Genomic DNA, 17,060 nt, shown 5'->3' with positions numbered 1-17,060 from the left:
ATTATGTTGATTGATGAGGTTCATTGGAATCCTTGATGTTTATTAAATTCTGAAATGTACTCTGCACAATTTAAGAATATAGAATAAAAGTTTAGTTTTTGAAAATTGCAGGTGCACACTCCTGATTCAAGTAGAGGATTGCCAATTCTTATCTTGAGCGCTTTCAAAATGGTTTAGAGACTGAAAATGTTGATAAAGTGCTCTATATATATCAGTAACTTTATTTTCTATGTAGAGTGTATTATATTTTATTTTTTGCTTAAAGGTTTAGGGATATGTTATTTTATTCCGAATAAGCTAACATATCCCTAAATCTTTAAGCAAAAAATAAAATATAATGCACTCTACATAGGAAATAAAGTTATTGATACAGATAGAGCACCTTATTAACATTTTCAGGCTTCAAACCATTTCTTCTAAAACGAAACTCTATTCTATATTGATAAATTGTGTGGAGTGCATTTTAGAATCTAATAAACATCAGGGATTCTAATGAACCTCATCAATCAACATAATTGAACCATCTTTTGCCTTCTCAAATTCATACTTTGTGTCAACCAATATAAGGCTATGTTCTGAAGCCACTGGAAATTCAAATTTCATCAAAGCAAGCCAATGTCAAAAGTCAAATTGCATCACAGCAAGAATAATGATAAGCTTCCCACTCATCATAGAGAAATGCAATTTATACTTTTGTTCCAGTAAAGCATTATTGAAAAGAATACACGGACAAGTTCGAGATTTTCATTGAACTAGAAGTGATCCAGTGCAACAGACCGACAATTCTGAAGAATAAGTCTACACCATCTATTCATCTCTATAATCCAAATAACAGATAGCACATACATTGAGAGTGTGTCGTTACTATCTCGGGATACATTGAGAAGGCATGCCATTACTTTTTTTCTTTCACCAAATTTATAAATGACATGATAAAATGCTTAATTACCTGACGGTATTCAAAAGACTTAAAGCTTTTCTGCTGACTTCCTCATAATCAGCTCTTGTCATTAATCCCCTTTCTATAATCTGCAAGGGAAACGGATTATAAAAAAAATTGAAAAGGTTAGATAAAAGAAAACTATTAAAAAATGGTAAAAATGTTATCCATCATTAATCATATCCTCACTAGTATCAAGAAGCAATTGTACTGTATGATATGAACTAGGCTCTTAAGAAAATAATATTATCCAGAAAAACATTGACGCTGCCTTAAAAAAAGACGAAGAAAAAACAGCATAATAAGATAAATCTGCTTATTGTTTCTTATTCTTGCAACATTATTTGATCTGCCTATTCATTTCTTGGGTCTCTAAATCTAGTCCTCCACTATAACTTCAAATGTATTAAAAAGATAGATGCAGATGAGAGTACAAGGAATAATACCTCATCTGGAAGTACAGGAACATCATGATCTGCAACTTTGGTTGTAGGCGTGAATATATTTTCAACTAGCTTTTGGTTTTTTACCAAACTTGTTATGTGTTGTATAACAATATAGCCTATAAAATAAAGAACAAACAATTATAAGAAAGCAAAACAAAAAATATAGGGACCTCACTATCGGGAGGACATTGCCACAATAGTTCCGAATGCCTTTATTATAGACTGTCCATAGTGAAGTATTAGTCCTTCCGGTCACAAACCCTCTAGCTACAAACCAGCCGTAATAAGGTGTCAACAAATAGTTTCTAGAATCTTCATCTACACTTTTGTAAAGAAAATATTTTGATAATATTGACGGCAACATGAATAAAGAATGAGCATGGCATGTTGAAATTTGGGTAGCATGAATAAACTTAGAGCACTTAATGATAATTGCAATGTTTACTTTTATCCCAGTTCCGAGAAAATATAATCTATTTCTATCATACTTTTCAAGCTATCATTTCCAGCAAACTAACTCCTCCTCCACAACCTATACCAAACATATATGCCAATTCATAGCCATTGAAATCATTTGATAAAATGTGTATGCAAGCACCAATCCGAAATACCAATTAACAAAACACTCACCAACAAACTCAACAGAAAAATAGAACATTTCTTTGCTATGATAACATTAGGATCAGGAATGGACACAACGGAATTAGCATTTATATGTTAGGTTCTCTCAAACCAACACAAGCTTGTCTGGTTAAGCACCTACAAGTGGGAATAAAGAACATTGAGTGTGATCCATGATGAACCAAGTAAACAGTTCATACAGAGAACAAGGATAGAGAATAAGAACACAAAACATGTCCCTTGAAGGGAATTGAGGCAAGGACTCTATCAACGTAACTAGAACAAGGTACTCTCCATTATCATATGTCTCTAACTTGTGCCATAAGACCACAAATAAGCAAATTCATTAATTTTTTAGATGATTTTTTTTAGTCAATATTTTCTGCTTTTATATTACTGTTGCAATTTTACCAGAAATCTCGACTTCCATTCATTTGTATTAATGAGTAGATAAATTGGAGAGGGATCAAAGAGGGAAATATGCACCTTTTCCCTGGTTTTGGAGGTAAGGACTGGAACTGTATGGTGAAGTTTTGTTTCGGAGAGGCAGTTGAAGGGGGAGGTGGTTCTAATGGATTGGAGCACTTGATTCTTGCGTGTGCTGTTGAGAAGAGTGTCAAGTAGAGCGGCGTGTTTTTGTGGTTGTACGGTGGCGGAGAATGTGGGGAAGTTGTTGTTTGGTTTGAAAGTGAGTGCGGTGGAGGTTGGGGCAGGCGGAAAAGCGGGTGTGAGGTTGAGTTTGAAGGGGGGTTTTGGGAGGGTTTAACGCAGCAGCCATAAACATGGATTCACTCATCGCATTGCAAACTTTTTAGGAGTATTGACCTACTTTCCAAGGTTGCAAGAACCAAACCGGTTATTGAACTGATCGAGTGATAGGTTCAATGGTTCAACTGGGATCGAACCGTGATTGAACCGATTTGCTTAAATATACAATAAAATTATTAAAAATTCAATATATAATTTCATTTATTCAAATTTAATAATTTCTAAACTAATTTCAAAATGTCCGTAATTTATCATTAAAAGTTCACAAAATAAATCTTTTTAATTAATTTCTAAGTTTCAATCAAGTAATAAACAATAACTTCTAATAATCTAGTAATCAATAACTTTTAATAAGAGTATCATTTCCATCTCACATAAAAGAACAGAACAGTAAAAATCCTCTAACCAAGAATCATACATTCGTAACACAAAACAAAGTTCAATTCAATCACAAATTCTTAAATCTGTTGAATATAACAGAGCCAAAGCATATAATCATATTTAGTTTTTGGGATTCTAATCCATTAATCAGCAACATGGTTCTGACTTCTAAATCCAAACTAAACAACAACAAAAACTAAATTGAATCCAATTCCAAACTCAGAATTCAAATTAAATTGAATTCAGAATCACACCAGTATTTAACAAATTAAATAAATTAACCATTAATAAAATTAACTCACGAAATCAGAAAATCAAAATCCAGCAACAATATTATTTCAGAAAATTAGCAACATTATTTCAAAAAATCAGCAACACAGAATAAGCAAAATTTAACAAAATCAGTAATTCAGAATCATTATCTCAGCAACTCAGAATCAACATTATTACAAAACAAACAAAAATATATTGAAGCAGTAGTGTTAGCCGGCGGTGATGGAGGAAAGGAAGTGGCGGCGACGGAGGAATGAGAAGTGACGGCGACGGATTTGAGCTCGAACAGAGAGAGCGAGAGAGAGCTCGAAGAAGGACATTGAGCTCGGACAGAGAGTGAGAGAGAACGGTGAGACCTCAACACAGAGAGAGAGAGCACAATGAGACCTCAACGCCATGAGCTCAACACGGAGTCGCAGACCTTCGTGCGACGGCGACGAGACTACAAGAAAAATACCCATTCAGCCACATTTTTTTAAGCTACATTTGAAAAGCGTAGCCTATTTATAGAATAGGCTACGCTTTTCTCCGTGTTACCTTTTTATAAGAGAAAAGGAAACACAATTGTGGCATCGTTTAAAAAGTGTAGCCTTAGGTATTATAGAAATCACTTATAAGGCGTAGCCGTATGATGATATCTTTGGGTGCACTTTTCGTATCAAAGAGAGCGCTTTTAGAGAATAACTTATTTGTTAAGTTTTGGGTGCACTTCAAAAGTGATGCCTAATGTATCTAGGGGATGTGATTTGATACTCCAAAGTTGTTTGGAGTTTTAGTGCTCTTTAATTAAAAGTAAGAGAAAAAACTTGTTTGGAGTTTTAGTGCTCCTTAATTAAGAAGAGAGAGAAGAATCATCATTTTTTTCCCAAAGATAGTATGTTATATTTCATTAATTATTGAAAAATGAAATACAAAGATGTCCAAAGGCAGGACAGCATAATAAAAGGTGAGGATTTCCCAAAAACACTACACTGAAGGCATTCATCCAACGGTGCGTGGTCGAAAAACGAAGAAAAATCTTAAAGAAGAAAGAATGATAAATCAAATTGAATGCAACTAAGAGCTTGCCTCATGGAGATGATGACCTAAACTGGGAGTTCTTTGGACATAGCTTGCTAGAATGGCAGACGGCATAGAAATAGAACCTTCAAAAATCAACTGGTTGCAAGCTTTCCAGCAGTTCCAGCAAATGATGGCAAGTAATTGAGGATTACGGTCAGCATTCTTCAACGAGTTAAGTATCTCTGTTGATGCAGTCCACCATGTCCAAAAGTCGTTAGGACTCTGAGGGAGAAGACAGTCACGAAGATAACTCTGAGACCATACGTCTTTAATTCTAGAGCAATCGATCAAACAATGAGTGACTGTTTCCATTGCTTCATGACAGCAGGGGCATATTGGTGATATAGATGAGATGTGGTGATGAATCTGAGCAAGCACCGGAAGTCGGCCATGGAGAGCTTTCCAGATAAATAGCTTAATTTTGTGAGGCAAGTTCAACTTCCATAGATCAATCCACGGCTTTTTTTGCTGCATATAATTAGGGCAAAGCTCCAGAGGCGGATGGTAAAATAAATAGCCAATTCTGTAACCTGAAGCTGTATCATATTGCTTGGATTTGTTCAAATTCCATTGCAATTTGTCCCTGCTCTGCTGAATTTTAACTGACAAAATCCTGTTTGCAACGTCTTGGGAAAATAAGCAATAAATTATTAAATTCTATTTGGGTTAAATTTTTTGTTTTAATTTAAATTTATTTTATTTTTAGATTGACATTAAATTATTATAAAATTATGATAAAAATAAAAATTTAAAAGAATTAAAAGGACATAATACTCTTATTATTCTAAATTTTTTTTATTTAAACAAGCATATTCGTATTATTTTTTTAAAGCGGTTAAATATGATTTTTAAATATCTCAACAAAAGAGATAGATATATGTAATCTTTCAAATTAATAATACTAGAGTGTATATATAAGTACATAATATCTGAAAAGATTAATAAATCTTACCTAAAAATATAGTTAGAGATAATTTGTTAAGATAATAAAAATAATACGAATAGAAAATGACGAAGATATTAACGTAAAAAACACGGTACTAGTGCAACGGTGATAGATTTGGTTAGAAGTGAGATTTAAGAAAGAGAGCTACGAGGTAAAATAAATATAAAGATTTTTTAATTTAAAGCAGAAGAGGTAAAATAAATATAAAAAAATAATGAAAATTTTAACTGCAAAAAACTAATTTGAAAATAAAAATATATGGAGTATTGATTTATTAAATAATTAAAAACTTTATACACGGTTGATTCACCAAACTATTAGGAAGTATTGTAAACATAATCGTATTAAAAATAATATGAGTATATTAATTTTTTAATTTATAATTAATGATTTTATATAGTTATTTTTTTAAATCGAATAAATATAATTAATCATATGAATATAATAATATGAATACGTTTATTTTTATTAAATTAAATTAAGTTATTAATGAAATTATATTTATTTAACCTTTAATTTAAAATTTTTATAATTTAAAATTTTAAATTATGTGAATAAAATTAGATTAAATAAAAATTAAAATATACCAGTATGATTTAGATCGTACTGGAATGAGTTTATGAAATTCTAAAACAAAATAAATCTTAAAAGATAAAAATAAAAAAATTGTTATGAAAAACAATAATTTTTTATTTTATTTCAATAAAAAATTAACACTAATAAAACACTAATTAAGAAAAAATGTTGCTTAATAAGTAAAGATGGAAGATTAATATTTTATTATTATTTTATAATTTTTATTTAAAAGTATAATTTTATGTTAGTGTTAATTTTTTAAATATTAACTTTAAAAAGTATAATTTGTTGGCATTAATTGTTTGATGATGTTATCAATATATAATAAAGACTCTATTAATAGAATACTTGTTAAAAAATTGTGCCAACATATATTACAATATTGATAATATAAAAAAATTTTAAAACTCCAAACATGAGGGAGTATTCTAACATCCACCTCTATCTAGAAGCAAAAACTTGACACTTCGGTAAATTTTTTTCCTCTTTTTACCTGAAAGCACACTCAACTCACACTCGGTGAAATTTTTTTCGTTTCCCTCCAAAGCTCATCACTCACCTCCAAAGCCCGAAGAAAACACTTTCAAAGAGCTCACCTACGCTAAGATCGAAAACCCTCTCGCTATCGCCATTGACCGTCTTCGCCCCCCACTCACCACATCGCTGCACGCACTCACCACATCGCTGCACACACTCACCACTCGACCGTCGCTCCTTCTCGACCCTCCTGCACTGATCGTTGCTGCGCCGCCCTCACCATCGTCGATCTCTGCGCTTCTCATCGTCCTCTCTGTGCTCACGTCGTTGATTAGGTATGTATTAATTTCTATTTGGTTCTGAAATTTGACGGGGTTTAGGGTTCCGATTTTAGAAACCGGTTTCTGCTCGGTAATCACAAACACAACAACTATGCTCTTATTTGTTTCTTATATTTCAATTAGAATGTTGAAATTTGAGAGTAAACCAAGTTGATGCATGAGCCAGATACGCTTGGAGCTGAACCCCTCGAAGAAGAGTTAGGTGTGACACTTCCAAAGGATGCATTCGAACTGATTTTTGTTTTTATCCAAGAGTGGTAAGTGGTGTCTGCTCTCTGCTGCATTACTTTAGTTTTGTCTCCGTATTGATTCTGTTTTTATTTTTTATTTTTTTAAGTTGATACGTTTATAAGCATGATTAGGATGATTAAGATAATGAAACTTTGCCTCCTTTTGTTTGCCTATTTTTGCCATTGTTTTTAGGTAAAACTGCAAGCATTATATAAAATTAAAATGAGGCGTCATTTGTGTTACTGTCGTGAAAGCATATCAGCTGAATATGAAAACAGGAAAAAAACCTAAGAATTCTCTTTATCTTCTAATTAAAGACTTAAATAAGCATCATCTCTAATGATATCTCTTAGGATCAATTAGTCGGAATAGTAAAAAGATTTCACTCCCTATCTAATATTTGAAGATGTTGGTAATAGGTCTTAGCTAAGATCACCATTACACACAGATAGATCATAGATGCTTTGAATTTTAGTGATAATAGCCAATTAAAATGTGTCAAAAAAAATAACAGCAAATGGGAAAAAGGGAAAAACTTGGTCCTAGAATGTATAATACTGTTATTTGATGAAGCACAGTGGAAATAGGAGTTTTATTAACCAAGTTTTGAGTTACATATGGATAAAAACAGCTGTATAAATTCTTATGTAGCTTCTCATTCTTGTTGCAATTAAACGCCATTCCTTAGAAAAAGAATTGTAATGTGTTATTATTTAATTACGCATCCAGTGAAAATAATAATTGTGCAGAAATTTCGTTAAAATTAAAGGGTTACTATAAAACTAATGAGAGTGAATGAATAAAGTAGGAAGAATTGGACGGAAATATTTATCTGTGCTGCTGCGGTCTCCAGCCTGTTATCCGCTCTCCTAAAATTATTTGATTCTGAGTACTCAGCCCCCTACTAATTAATAACATGGTAGGGTAGGGTTCCACTGTAACTTTCCTCTTATTTCCCCCTGTATTGTCGTTTCTTTTAAATACTATATATAGTTAGTTAGTCCTTTATGGAAGACATGCATAACTTCCTCCAAAGCTTCCAGAAATTTGATTCCTTGCCTACTACTACTACTATAGTACTAATTGTCAAGCATTTTTTGTGTTTTTGTTAATTTCTTTTTCTCCAAAGCGAATTCAATGCAGCTGCCACTAAGCTGCAGAAGGTTTATAAGAGTTACCATACCAGAAGATACTGGGCAGATTGTGCTGTGGTGGTGGAGGAACTATGGTTAGTTTTTCATGAAAACATGCCTTTTTTTTGTTGGTGCGCGCTAGGTGTTTGATTAAATTTCTATCTTATACATGTAAATAATTGAATGTTTTTGAATGATGAAGGTGGAAGGCATTGGATTTTGCTGCTCTTAAAAGGAGTTCAGTTTCATTCTTTGATGTGGAGAAACAAGAATCTGCTGTGTCAAGGTGGGCAAGGGCAAGAACAAGAGCAGCTAAGGTATGTTTTTTTTCAATTCATCATGATTAAATTCCAATATAAAAACCAGGCTGCAGCTAACCCAACCAACAACACTAACTTCATCTAGTTCTCTTCTTAATCTTAATTAATTTGATGTGATGTTTGAGAAGTGCATCGAGATTGCTCAGAAGTGTCTTGATGATGTACATGATGTTGTCCTTGATAGTTATTCAGATGATTGTTACTAAGAAAGTTTAGGAAAATTTTCTTTTGGCATGCATCAACTTCAGCTTGCTCTTTATTTTTGTTATGCCTCTGTTTTGTTAATAGTTTAAGGATCAAGAAAGACATGATATTAATGTATTAACAACTGGTACCTAACATGGAACAAAACAGCAAAACAGAATGGAAGAGTGAATCAAGATGATCTCACTCAATTTACTGATATAGATGAAAGGTAATTCAAGAAAGAAAAGATAAAGGCTGTGATGGTATCCAAATTGTTGTGGTTCTTTTTTTATTTTTATAATTGTGAATTAGTTTAGTCATTTTCACATCCACTACAACAAAAGATAAAGTGATCTGACTTTTTAACTTGCTTCTAACTTTATACCCGTGTCAAATGGGAAGCAGCCCAGTATTTCTTTCTACACTCCATGTGATGGAATCTATCTTTCTAGCTAGAACGAGTTCTTATGGATTTTGTGCTGGAGTTGTAGATTTTCTATTCTTGATATTAGGTTTCTTTGTTTTCTCTTTTCAATTAGGATATTGTGAAAAGCTTATTTTTGGTTTTATAATGTAACTGTTTAGGATGCTGGTTTCAATCGTAATCATTCCAGTGAAGTTTCTTCTCCAGTTGTTGGGCACCTTCCAGGTTATATGGACTATCGAGTAGGAATGAGACCACAGATCCCTGTTGAGAGAAAATGGGCCCTCGGGCTTCAGGTGCAGTGTTTTACTTGGCTATTTAGTAGTATTTACACAACTGGATTCAATGATACGCAGTTTCTATTTCGCTTGTTTTATTCAGTTGATGCCATCAATAAATAATGAATTAATGATGATTTCTTGCTGTTAGAGGAAATAATAATTTTATAAATGTCTGTGATTGTCTAACTGGTTCCAGATCTCTGGTTAGTTTAGTGAATTAGAATTATTGATTAAATGTGTTCATTATATAATTCATTGCTTGTTGTCTTTATCGTGTTTAGTTGTTGTCATCAGACGATTGACGGGTTATCTGATATGCAACCTCTTAATGCACATTGCTTAGGTTTTTCAATGCATATAGAATTTGGTTTTGTCAAATTCAGAAAAGTTTCTGGTGACATTCTAAATTATTGGTAATGTCCTAACCTACTACAGCATTTAAGTCTTGACTATTAATTGTAGTACTACACTGAGTTATTAACCTTGATCCTATCACACTCCTCAATGTTGTTGCCGTAACTTTGCCTTTCTTTCTTTGATTTTCACATATGAATAGTATGTTAATATTGTTTAGCTTTGAAGATTGAAACTCTGAGCGATTCCTAATTTTGTTTGTATCACTGCTGCAGGCCATGCAATTGCTGCAGGTGCAATTGTCTTCCCTCCATCAATCAAAATGGAGGAGGAGGATCTGTTTCAGTTTCTCTTGTCTTCAATCAAAATGCGTGCTGCCAAGATAGAGACGACTTCGGAATCTGCTGCATTCTTCCAAAATTCTGCACTTGTTCTTGCCCCAGTTATCCCAGTGTACTCTCTTGTTACTGTTGTGCAAAGTCCTTTCGGAGAAGTGCTTTCTGCTGTTTCTGTTGTTAGTATTTCAAATTATATTATATTGCTTGCTCAATTTGCAATTCTGATATAGTTAGAGTATAAATAATTATGATTGCTAAAATTTAGTGCTCATTTATTTTAATGCCTTTGTCAAGTTTGTGAATCTTGCTGATTAGTAACTGTCTTTTGCTTCACTCCTTATCATGCTTTCAAATTAAAGAATCAAGTTGCATAGGCTTTTATTTTATTTTCTCTATTTTCAGTTTCTATTTGATGCAAAAGTGCATGGTGTTGCTCTGTATTTGTACAACATTTGTTTTCTGCAATTGATTTTACACTGCCATGTTCCTAGAATTCATGACTTTGATTTAAGAACCCTTGTGGTTTGGTATAAAATGGCACATTTCTTTATGTTAAGTGTCCTTTTATTTTGTTTTCAGCTAGATAGCAATGAGTATATTTGGTGGAAGGCTAATGCTAGAGAGACAAAGGAAGAACTAATTGATAGAGAGCGTAAGTTCCTCGATTAGTTTATTGATAGAGAGCGTAAGTTCCTCGATTAGTTTATTTCTGTTTACGAAGACTTTTGTTGCTAATTGTTTACAATTATATAAACAGCAGTGTATTATAGATGTGCTAAGGAATAACTCTATTCATTTTGTAGAAGCTAATTTAATTTTACTTTTTTATTTTATTTTAATATGAGATGTATGAATATTCAAAATTATAATCATTCCAATATTTTTGTTCATTATAAATATATTTGTTTAAGCATAATTTTTATTATTTGAAGAATATTATATAGTATTATTATGTATTTATTTTTATTTTATATTTGACTAATTTAATTAAAAATGCACAATTATATATATAATCATATTACTAAATATTAGATTATAGAAAAAAATTATTAGAAATATATATATATATATATATATATATATATATATATATATATATATATACAGAAAATTAAAAAAAAACAATAAAGATCTAAGGATTAAAGAGTGAGACAACACAAAAACATTTGTTTATATAGTATTTTTCTTAAGTTATATGACTAGCACTAAGATTTATTCATATATCTTATAACAGTTTTATTTTAATAAATCCTTCACCCGAGGAGAAGGGTTCGGCGATGGCTGAATATCAAGAGGGTTTAGGGTTGGATTTTTGAGTTCTTTACTTCTTTTCTAGTTTTCAGAGCGAGAAAGGGCCAAAAGGTATCAAAGAGGGGATTTTGATTTCTGAATGTTTTTTTTAAGGAAAAAATAAAAATGATAGCGATTGGAGGACTTTGGTTCTAGACCGGTAACACTCCAAAAATCGGGTTGGTCTAAGAAGAAAGAAAGATCCAGAGCAATGTGACATAAGCTAATGAAATATTCATCATTCATTGTTCAGTAACAATGTGGGCCAAAGACATCGTTTGGTTGACAAGTATACAAGTTAAATACATGGTGCAATTGGCAAAGATCAAGCATGATTTCTATGAGTTAAATGTTCATCCGTCTTTTGGTTTTAAGCTTTATTTATATAATTTTTTTTATTTAAAAAAACACTTCTTGGTAGAATTTCTGCTGCTTGTAAGTTTTAAATATATCCTCAGAAAAGGGTCTATAGAATACATAATTGAATCCTATGACTTTATCAGATAATAGATAGCCAAAATGAAATGTTGAAACATATGGATTACTTCAGATGACAGCACCTCAAACTTTGATCTTGTTATAGTCTCATACAAAAAAATGTATCTGTCCAACATAATTAGTATAACGACAAGATTACACGTTGGTTTGGAGAAATAAAGCAGTAGATAGATCTATTTGAATGAAGATTAGACATGACAGACGTGCCATGCAACCAAAACCATGATTAAAGCATCTTTGTGTAAAAATTAAATGATTAATTCAAACAATTCTGATTCTCAACCAAAAAACACATAATTCTATAGGCAATTTATTTGTGTATTTATCACAAAGAAACACATATCAAGTGGAAAAAAAAAAAAATTTTAGAGAAATACCGCCAAGACAATCGCAAACAAGATCTTCAGGAACTTCAAGAAGAGAGTGAACAAGATTCATTAGTGTGATTTAAAACCTTATTAAAGCATGCAATCTAGTTAATTATAAGTATAAAATAATAATTTTAGACCAGTCCTATACCAGTAATTAACAATTGTTAGACCAGTCCAATTTTTAGAATGTTATTGGTTTAAAACCAAAGGCCTCCAAACGCGCTTGTTTTTATTTTTTCATTAAAAAAAAAAACAGATTCAGAAATCAAAATCGCACTTCTCCCTCTGAATACTTGGAAAGAAATATAGAATCAAAAACCCAACCCTAAACCTCTTCGATACCCAGCGACCATCCCACTTCAGAGTTCAAATTTATCGCCGAACTCTTCTCTTCGCGTGGAGGGTGCTGTTGCCGCCGGACGAAACCGACTGTGGTGCCGACGTCGTTTGTGGAACTGTCCTCTTCTCGTCGTTTCTCTTCTTTCGCCATCGCACGAAGGTCTGCAATCTGTGTTGCGCTCGTGATGTTGAGGTCTCATTGTGCTCTCTCTTTCTCTGCATTGAGGTCTCATCGTTTTCTCTCTCTGTCCGAGCTCAACGTCCTCTTCGAGCTCTCTCTGGCTCTCTCTGTCCGAGCTCAAATCCGTCGCCGTCACTTCTTATTCCTCCATCGCCGCCACTTTCCTTCCTCCCAAACCGCCGGTAAGCACTGCTGATTCTGAGTTGTGAGATAATGATACTGAATTACTGATTTTGTTAATTTTTGCTTATTCCGAGTTGTTGATTTTTGGAAATAATGTTGTTTCTGATTTTCTGAAATAATATTGTTGCTGGATTTCTGCCTGATTTCATGAGTTAATTTTATTGATGCTTAATTATTTAATTTGTTGAATGCTGGTGTGATTTTGAATTCAATTTAATTTGAATTCTGAGTTTGAAATTGGATTCAATGTAGTTTTTGTTGCTGATGTGTTTTCAGTTTAGTTTGGATTCTGAAGTCAGAACCATGTTGCTGAGAAAGTGACGGCGACGGAGGAATGAGAAAGTGACGGAGACGGATTTGAGCTCGGACAGAGAGAGCTCGAAGAGGGACGTTGAGCTCGAAGAGAGAGAACGATGATACCTCAACGCAGAGAGAGAGCAATGAGATCTCAACGCCACTAGCTCAACACGGAGTCGCAGACTTTCGTGCAACGGCAACGAGAAGAGGAACGATGAGAAGAGGGCCATTCCACAGGCGACAACGGCACCACAATCGGTTCCATCCGGCAACAGCACCCTCCACCCGAGGAGAAGGGTTTGGCGATGAGTTTGAGATGGGATGGTGGCTGGGTATCGAAGAGGGTTTAGGGTTGGGTTCTCTAATGAAATTACGAGGAGAATAACACTATTGGAAGGACACGTACGATAAAAAAGATAGCTGGATGGACAATTTCAATCCCATGCTGAGATTTCTGGATATTTTACTATCCCAGACTCGCTTATTGATCCGAGAAGCCTACCAAAGGTTCAAAGCTGAAGATTCTGCAGGCATTGTCAAAGATTTGATTCAAGAAGTATTATGTCTCACTGTCTTAATGATTACAAGCACTGAACTCCAATGGAAGCAAGAAAGTGAACAAGAATTGGCCTTAAGAAAATCCAAGCAACGGATGCACATCCTCAAGAGCTACCTTGATGAACTCAACAATGAATCCTACTTTTCTGGTGAAGAGGAAGAGGAATCATCTTATGAGTTTACCTCTGATACCAAAAAATATCTCTATGCTACTGCTGTTGAAGTTGAGTTTTTAAGAGACTTTTTTTTATCTCCTATTTTATTCTGCTGAAAGATGACCTTAATAACCTTTAATTTTCTTTGGATTACTAGGACTTTATCTCTGGTGTAGGTGCTTTTAATTTTCATCCTTGATGACAAAAAGAGAGAAATTAAACTAATTTATGACTTATCAAATGTTTTGCTTGAATTTTGTTTTGCTTATATTATTCTTATGATGGATTATTCATTTATCTTATGGCATTAGCACACATAGACAACGAGAGCTAGCTGGTTGCATTATCAGGGAAGTTATCTTTATCCTGTCACTCTGATTCAGTTTAAAAGTGTTCGTCATCAAAGAGGAGATTGTTGAGTCAAGCATTGTCATAACTACCTTGATAATGACAAACATTTAATTTTGCCTAAATTGACTAACTTTCTATTTCATGTTTTGCAGGTTTTGATATCAGGAAATCATGATCAAGGACAAAACAACAAGCATACAATATTCCACAACATATCAAGCACAAAAAAAAAAAAAAAGATGTTGCACTTATTGTGAAGTAAAACAAGGAAGTTCTCCTCAATCAAGCCAAACGGTCTATGTCAGATTGTATGCAACGGCTGAAGGAACAAAAGAGAATATTCTTTTAAGGAAGAAAGCAACAAATAGTTTGCATATCCAGCCAATGAAGCTCGAGTTTTCTTCTTTATTCTTGAGTGATTTATGGTAAAAATTGGACGTAGGTCTCAGTGAATAGGAGACCAAACCATGCTATATATCCTGGTGTCAACCTATCTCTCTTTCTCTCTTCTGTGTTACGAGATAAAATTAGAAATAATCTCTTGTTTTTCTAGGTTATGTATAATCTGTAAAAGTTACTATATATTGTGTTTTCTTAATTCAATTCCCCTCTCTTAAGTCACTAGAAAATTTTCAGAAATAATCTCTTTTGGAGTTTGGTGTGCGTTTGATTTTCTATTGGCCATCCCCAATATTAGATAAGGCTGGTGAAACAAAAAGAATGTGTTTGGATCATGATTCATACTAGTTTTATTAGTTTTAACCGAGAAAGACCGATCTAGTTTAGGGTAAAATCCAATTGTCTTTAGCAAACTGGTCAAAAATTGTCACAAAAAAAAAAAAAAACTCGTCAAAAATTAAAAATTTGGGTAACTGATTTACTGACCTAGTTTTTAATGATTAAACGATTTAAAATAATAAAATATAATTTGTTTAAGAATATATATTTATATATAAATATATTATTTTATTATATTTGATTTAGTCTTAATTAAATCTCAGTTAAACCTTAAACTTTGAAATTTTTAACTCTATTAGTTCGATGATTGGCTCAATTTTAATTTCAAAATCTTGGTTTGGATAAAACTTGTAAACCTAGATTGAGCTTTACTGGAAAAATACAATTGATGGAATTAATAATTTCTTACTTTTTCTATCATTGTAAAGATGTTGAAGTGTTAGAAATATAATATTAATATGTTAGTCGATATAAAATATTTAATATTTGACGTATATGTGCAGCATAGTAAATAAAATTTAATATTTGAATTGAAAATTTTTTATTCTCTCTTTTAAGAATTCTAATTTTCTTCGTACTAATTATCTACTCTCTAGCCTTTTATATTCGTAATATTTTTATTTGTAGAACTTTTTTTTTATGTTACATTATCCAAAATAAGCATGTTTATTTATGAGCAGTGTTAGATATACAAGTGATATTCAACTAAGTCTAAACAATTTAGGTGTCAACATAACAAGAACTTGCTAGGTGTTAAAATAAGGATTAAAGAGTGAGACAACACAAAAACATTTGTTCATATAGTATTTTTCTTAAGTTATATGACTAGCACTAAGATTTATTCATATATCTTATAACAATTTTATTTTAATAAATCCTCCACCTGAGGAGAAGGGTTTGGCGATGAATTTGAGCTCTGAAATAGAATGGTGGCTGAATATTGAAGAGAGTTTAGGGTTGGGTTTTTGAGTTCTTTACTTCTTAGCGAGAAAGGGCCAAAGGGTATCATTCTGAATGTTTTTTTTAAATGAAAAAATAAAAATGACGGCGTTTGGGGGACTTTGGTTCTGAACCAGTAACACTCCAAAAATCGGACTGGTCTAACAATTGTTAATTATTGGTTCGACCGGTTTGTATACCATTTTTTACCAGACAGTTTTTATCCTTACCGGACCGGTAAAAAAATCAGTTAATCCGATCAAATCGTCCAGTCTAATTTTTTAGAACCATGCTATTTTTGTCTCCAACAAATTCTAGATTAGACATTTAAATCCCCAAATAAATTTAATTAGCTTATTAATCCCCAACAATTCATTTGGTAAGTCACATTGGTTTCTAACCCATTTTGCTCCGTCAACTATTAACAGAACTATCTTATTTATCACGGTAAGTTATTATGTCAGACGTTAAATATCACGCATACATAAAAGACAAATTGGTTTCTACGCCTATTTGTGCACAAATGACACTCTGTTTCCTTCAATTGCTCCTATTCTCCATGATCCTAACCATTATTTTGAAACAAATTCTTTTCCCAATTTAGGTATGTGATTGGTGAACATTGCGACCCTTGAAAGCTCGTCAACTCCATGTCGCCTACGAGAAAAAAAGTGTTAGTGATGATTAAAGCATTAATTGTGTATCAAATGGAGGAAGAAATTGAAAGGCTAAAGAAGAAAACTTAAAACGTCATTGTGGAGCATATACCATTGTCATAGAGTCTAGCATACAAAGAACCCAAAAAGATCATTCTTTAGTTGTCCTTAATTCAAGGTAATAATGTTATTGATTGAATTGAACCTTTCGTTAGTTGAATTGAAGTGATATTCAAGTCTTGGAGAACCTGATATTGTTTTAATTACTTGCAGCCTTATTGGGAAAAAAATTGCACATTGTGACTTCTTCACTATCATCCTCCTTAAAACTTAAAAGTGGAGGCCTATATTTCATGAGAAATTGCAACATTAGAAAATTCCATATCTCCAGTTGTACTATTGTTTT

At 32.7% G+C, this 17,060-nt stretch overlaps 1 protein-coding gene, 1 long non-coding RNA gene and 1 pseudogene across 4 annotated transcripts; 2 read left to right on the top strand and 1 right to left on the bottom strand.

The window, feature by feature from the left end:
* Positions 1–489: 489 nt before the first annotated feature.
* On the bottom strand, positions 490–6,795 carry LOC112721975 (phosphoribosylaminoimidazole-succinocarboxamide synthase, chloroplastic-like; annotated as a pseudogene).
* LOC112722921 (uncharacterized) lies at positions 6,422–10,995 on the top strand. 2 transcript variants are annotated; one of them, XM_072207537.1, is made up of 7 exons: positions 6,422–6,825; positions 6,955–7,088; positions 8,192–8,290; positions 8,398–8,512; positions 9,287–9,421; positions 10,036–10,213; positions 10,678–10,995. In XM_072207537.1, exons 2-6 carry the CDS (start codon positions 6,985–6,987, stop codon positions 10,144–10,146), a joined length of 564 nt encoding a protein of 187 aa, XP_072063638.1. In that variant the 5' UTR covers positions 6,422–6,825; positions 6,955–6,984; the 3' UTR covers positions 10,147–10,213; positions 10,678–10,995. The 2 variants fall into 2 exon arrangements, with proteins under 2 accessions (XP_072063638.1, XP_072063637.1); XM_072207536.1 differs by having other exon boundaries at positions 10,036–10,274.
* A 1,549-nt stretch (positions 10,996–12,544) lies between these two features.
* On the top strand, positions 12,545–14,950 carry LOC112722922 (uncharacterized). 2 transcript variants are annotated; one of them, XR_011867922.1, is made up of 2 exons: positions 12,545–12,959; positions 13,242–14,950. It is a non-coding gene; the product is annotated as an uncharacterized lncRNA (long non-coding RNA). The 2 variants fall into 2 exon arrangements; XR_003162972.3 differs by having other exon boundaries at positions 13,237–14,950.
* The last annotated feature ends 2,110 nt before the right edge of the window (positions 14,951–17,060 follow it).

This window comes from Arachis hypogaea, chromosome 11 (genome assembly GCF_003086295.3).
Source record: "Arachis hypogaea cultivar Tifrunner chromosome 11, arahy.Tifrunner.gnm2.J5K5, whole genome shotgun sequence".
Classification (NCBI taxonomy): domain Eukaryota; kingdom Viridiplantae; phylum Streptophyta; class Magnoliopsida; order Fabales; family Fabaceae; genus Arachis; species Arachis hypogaea.
The sequence above is the reverse complement of the archived record's forward strand: the minus strand, read 5'-3'. Positions and strand labels throughout refer to the sequence as shown.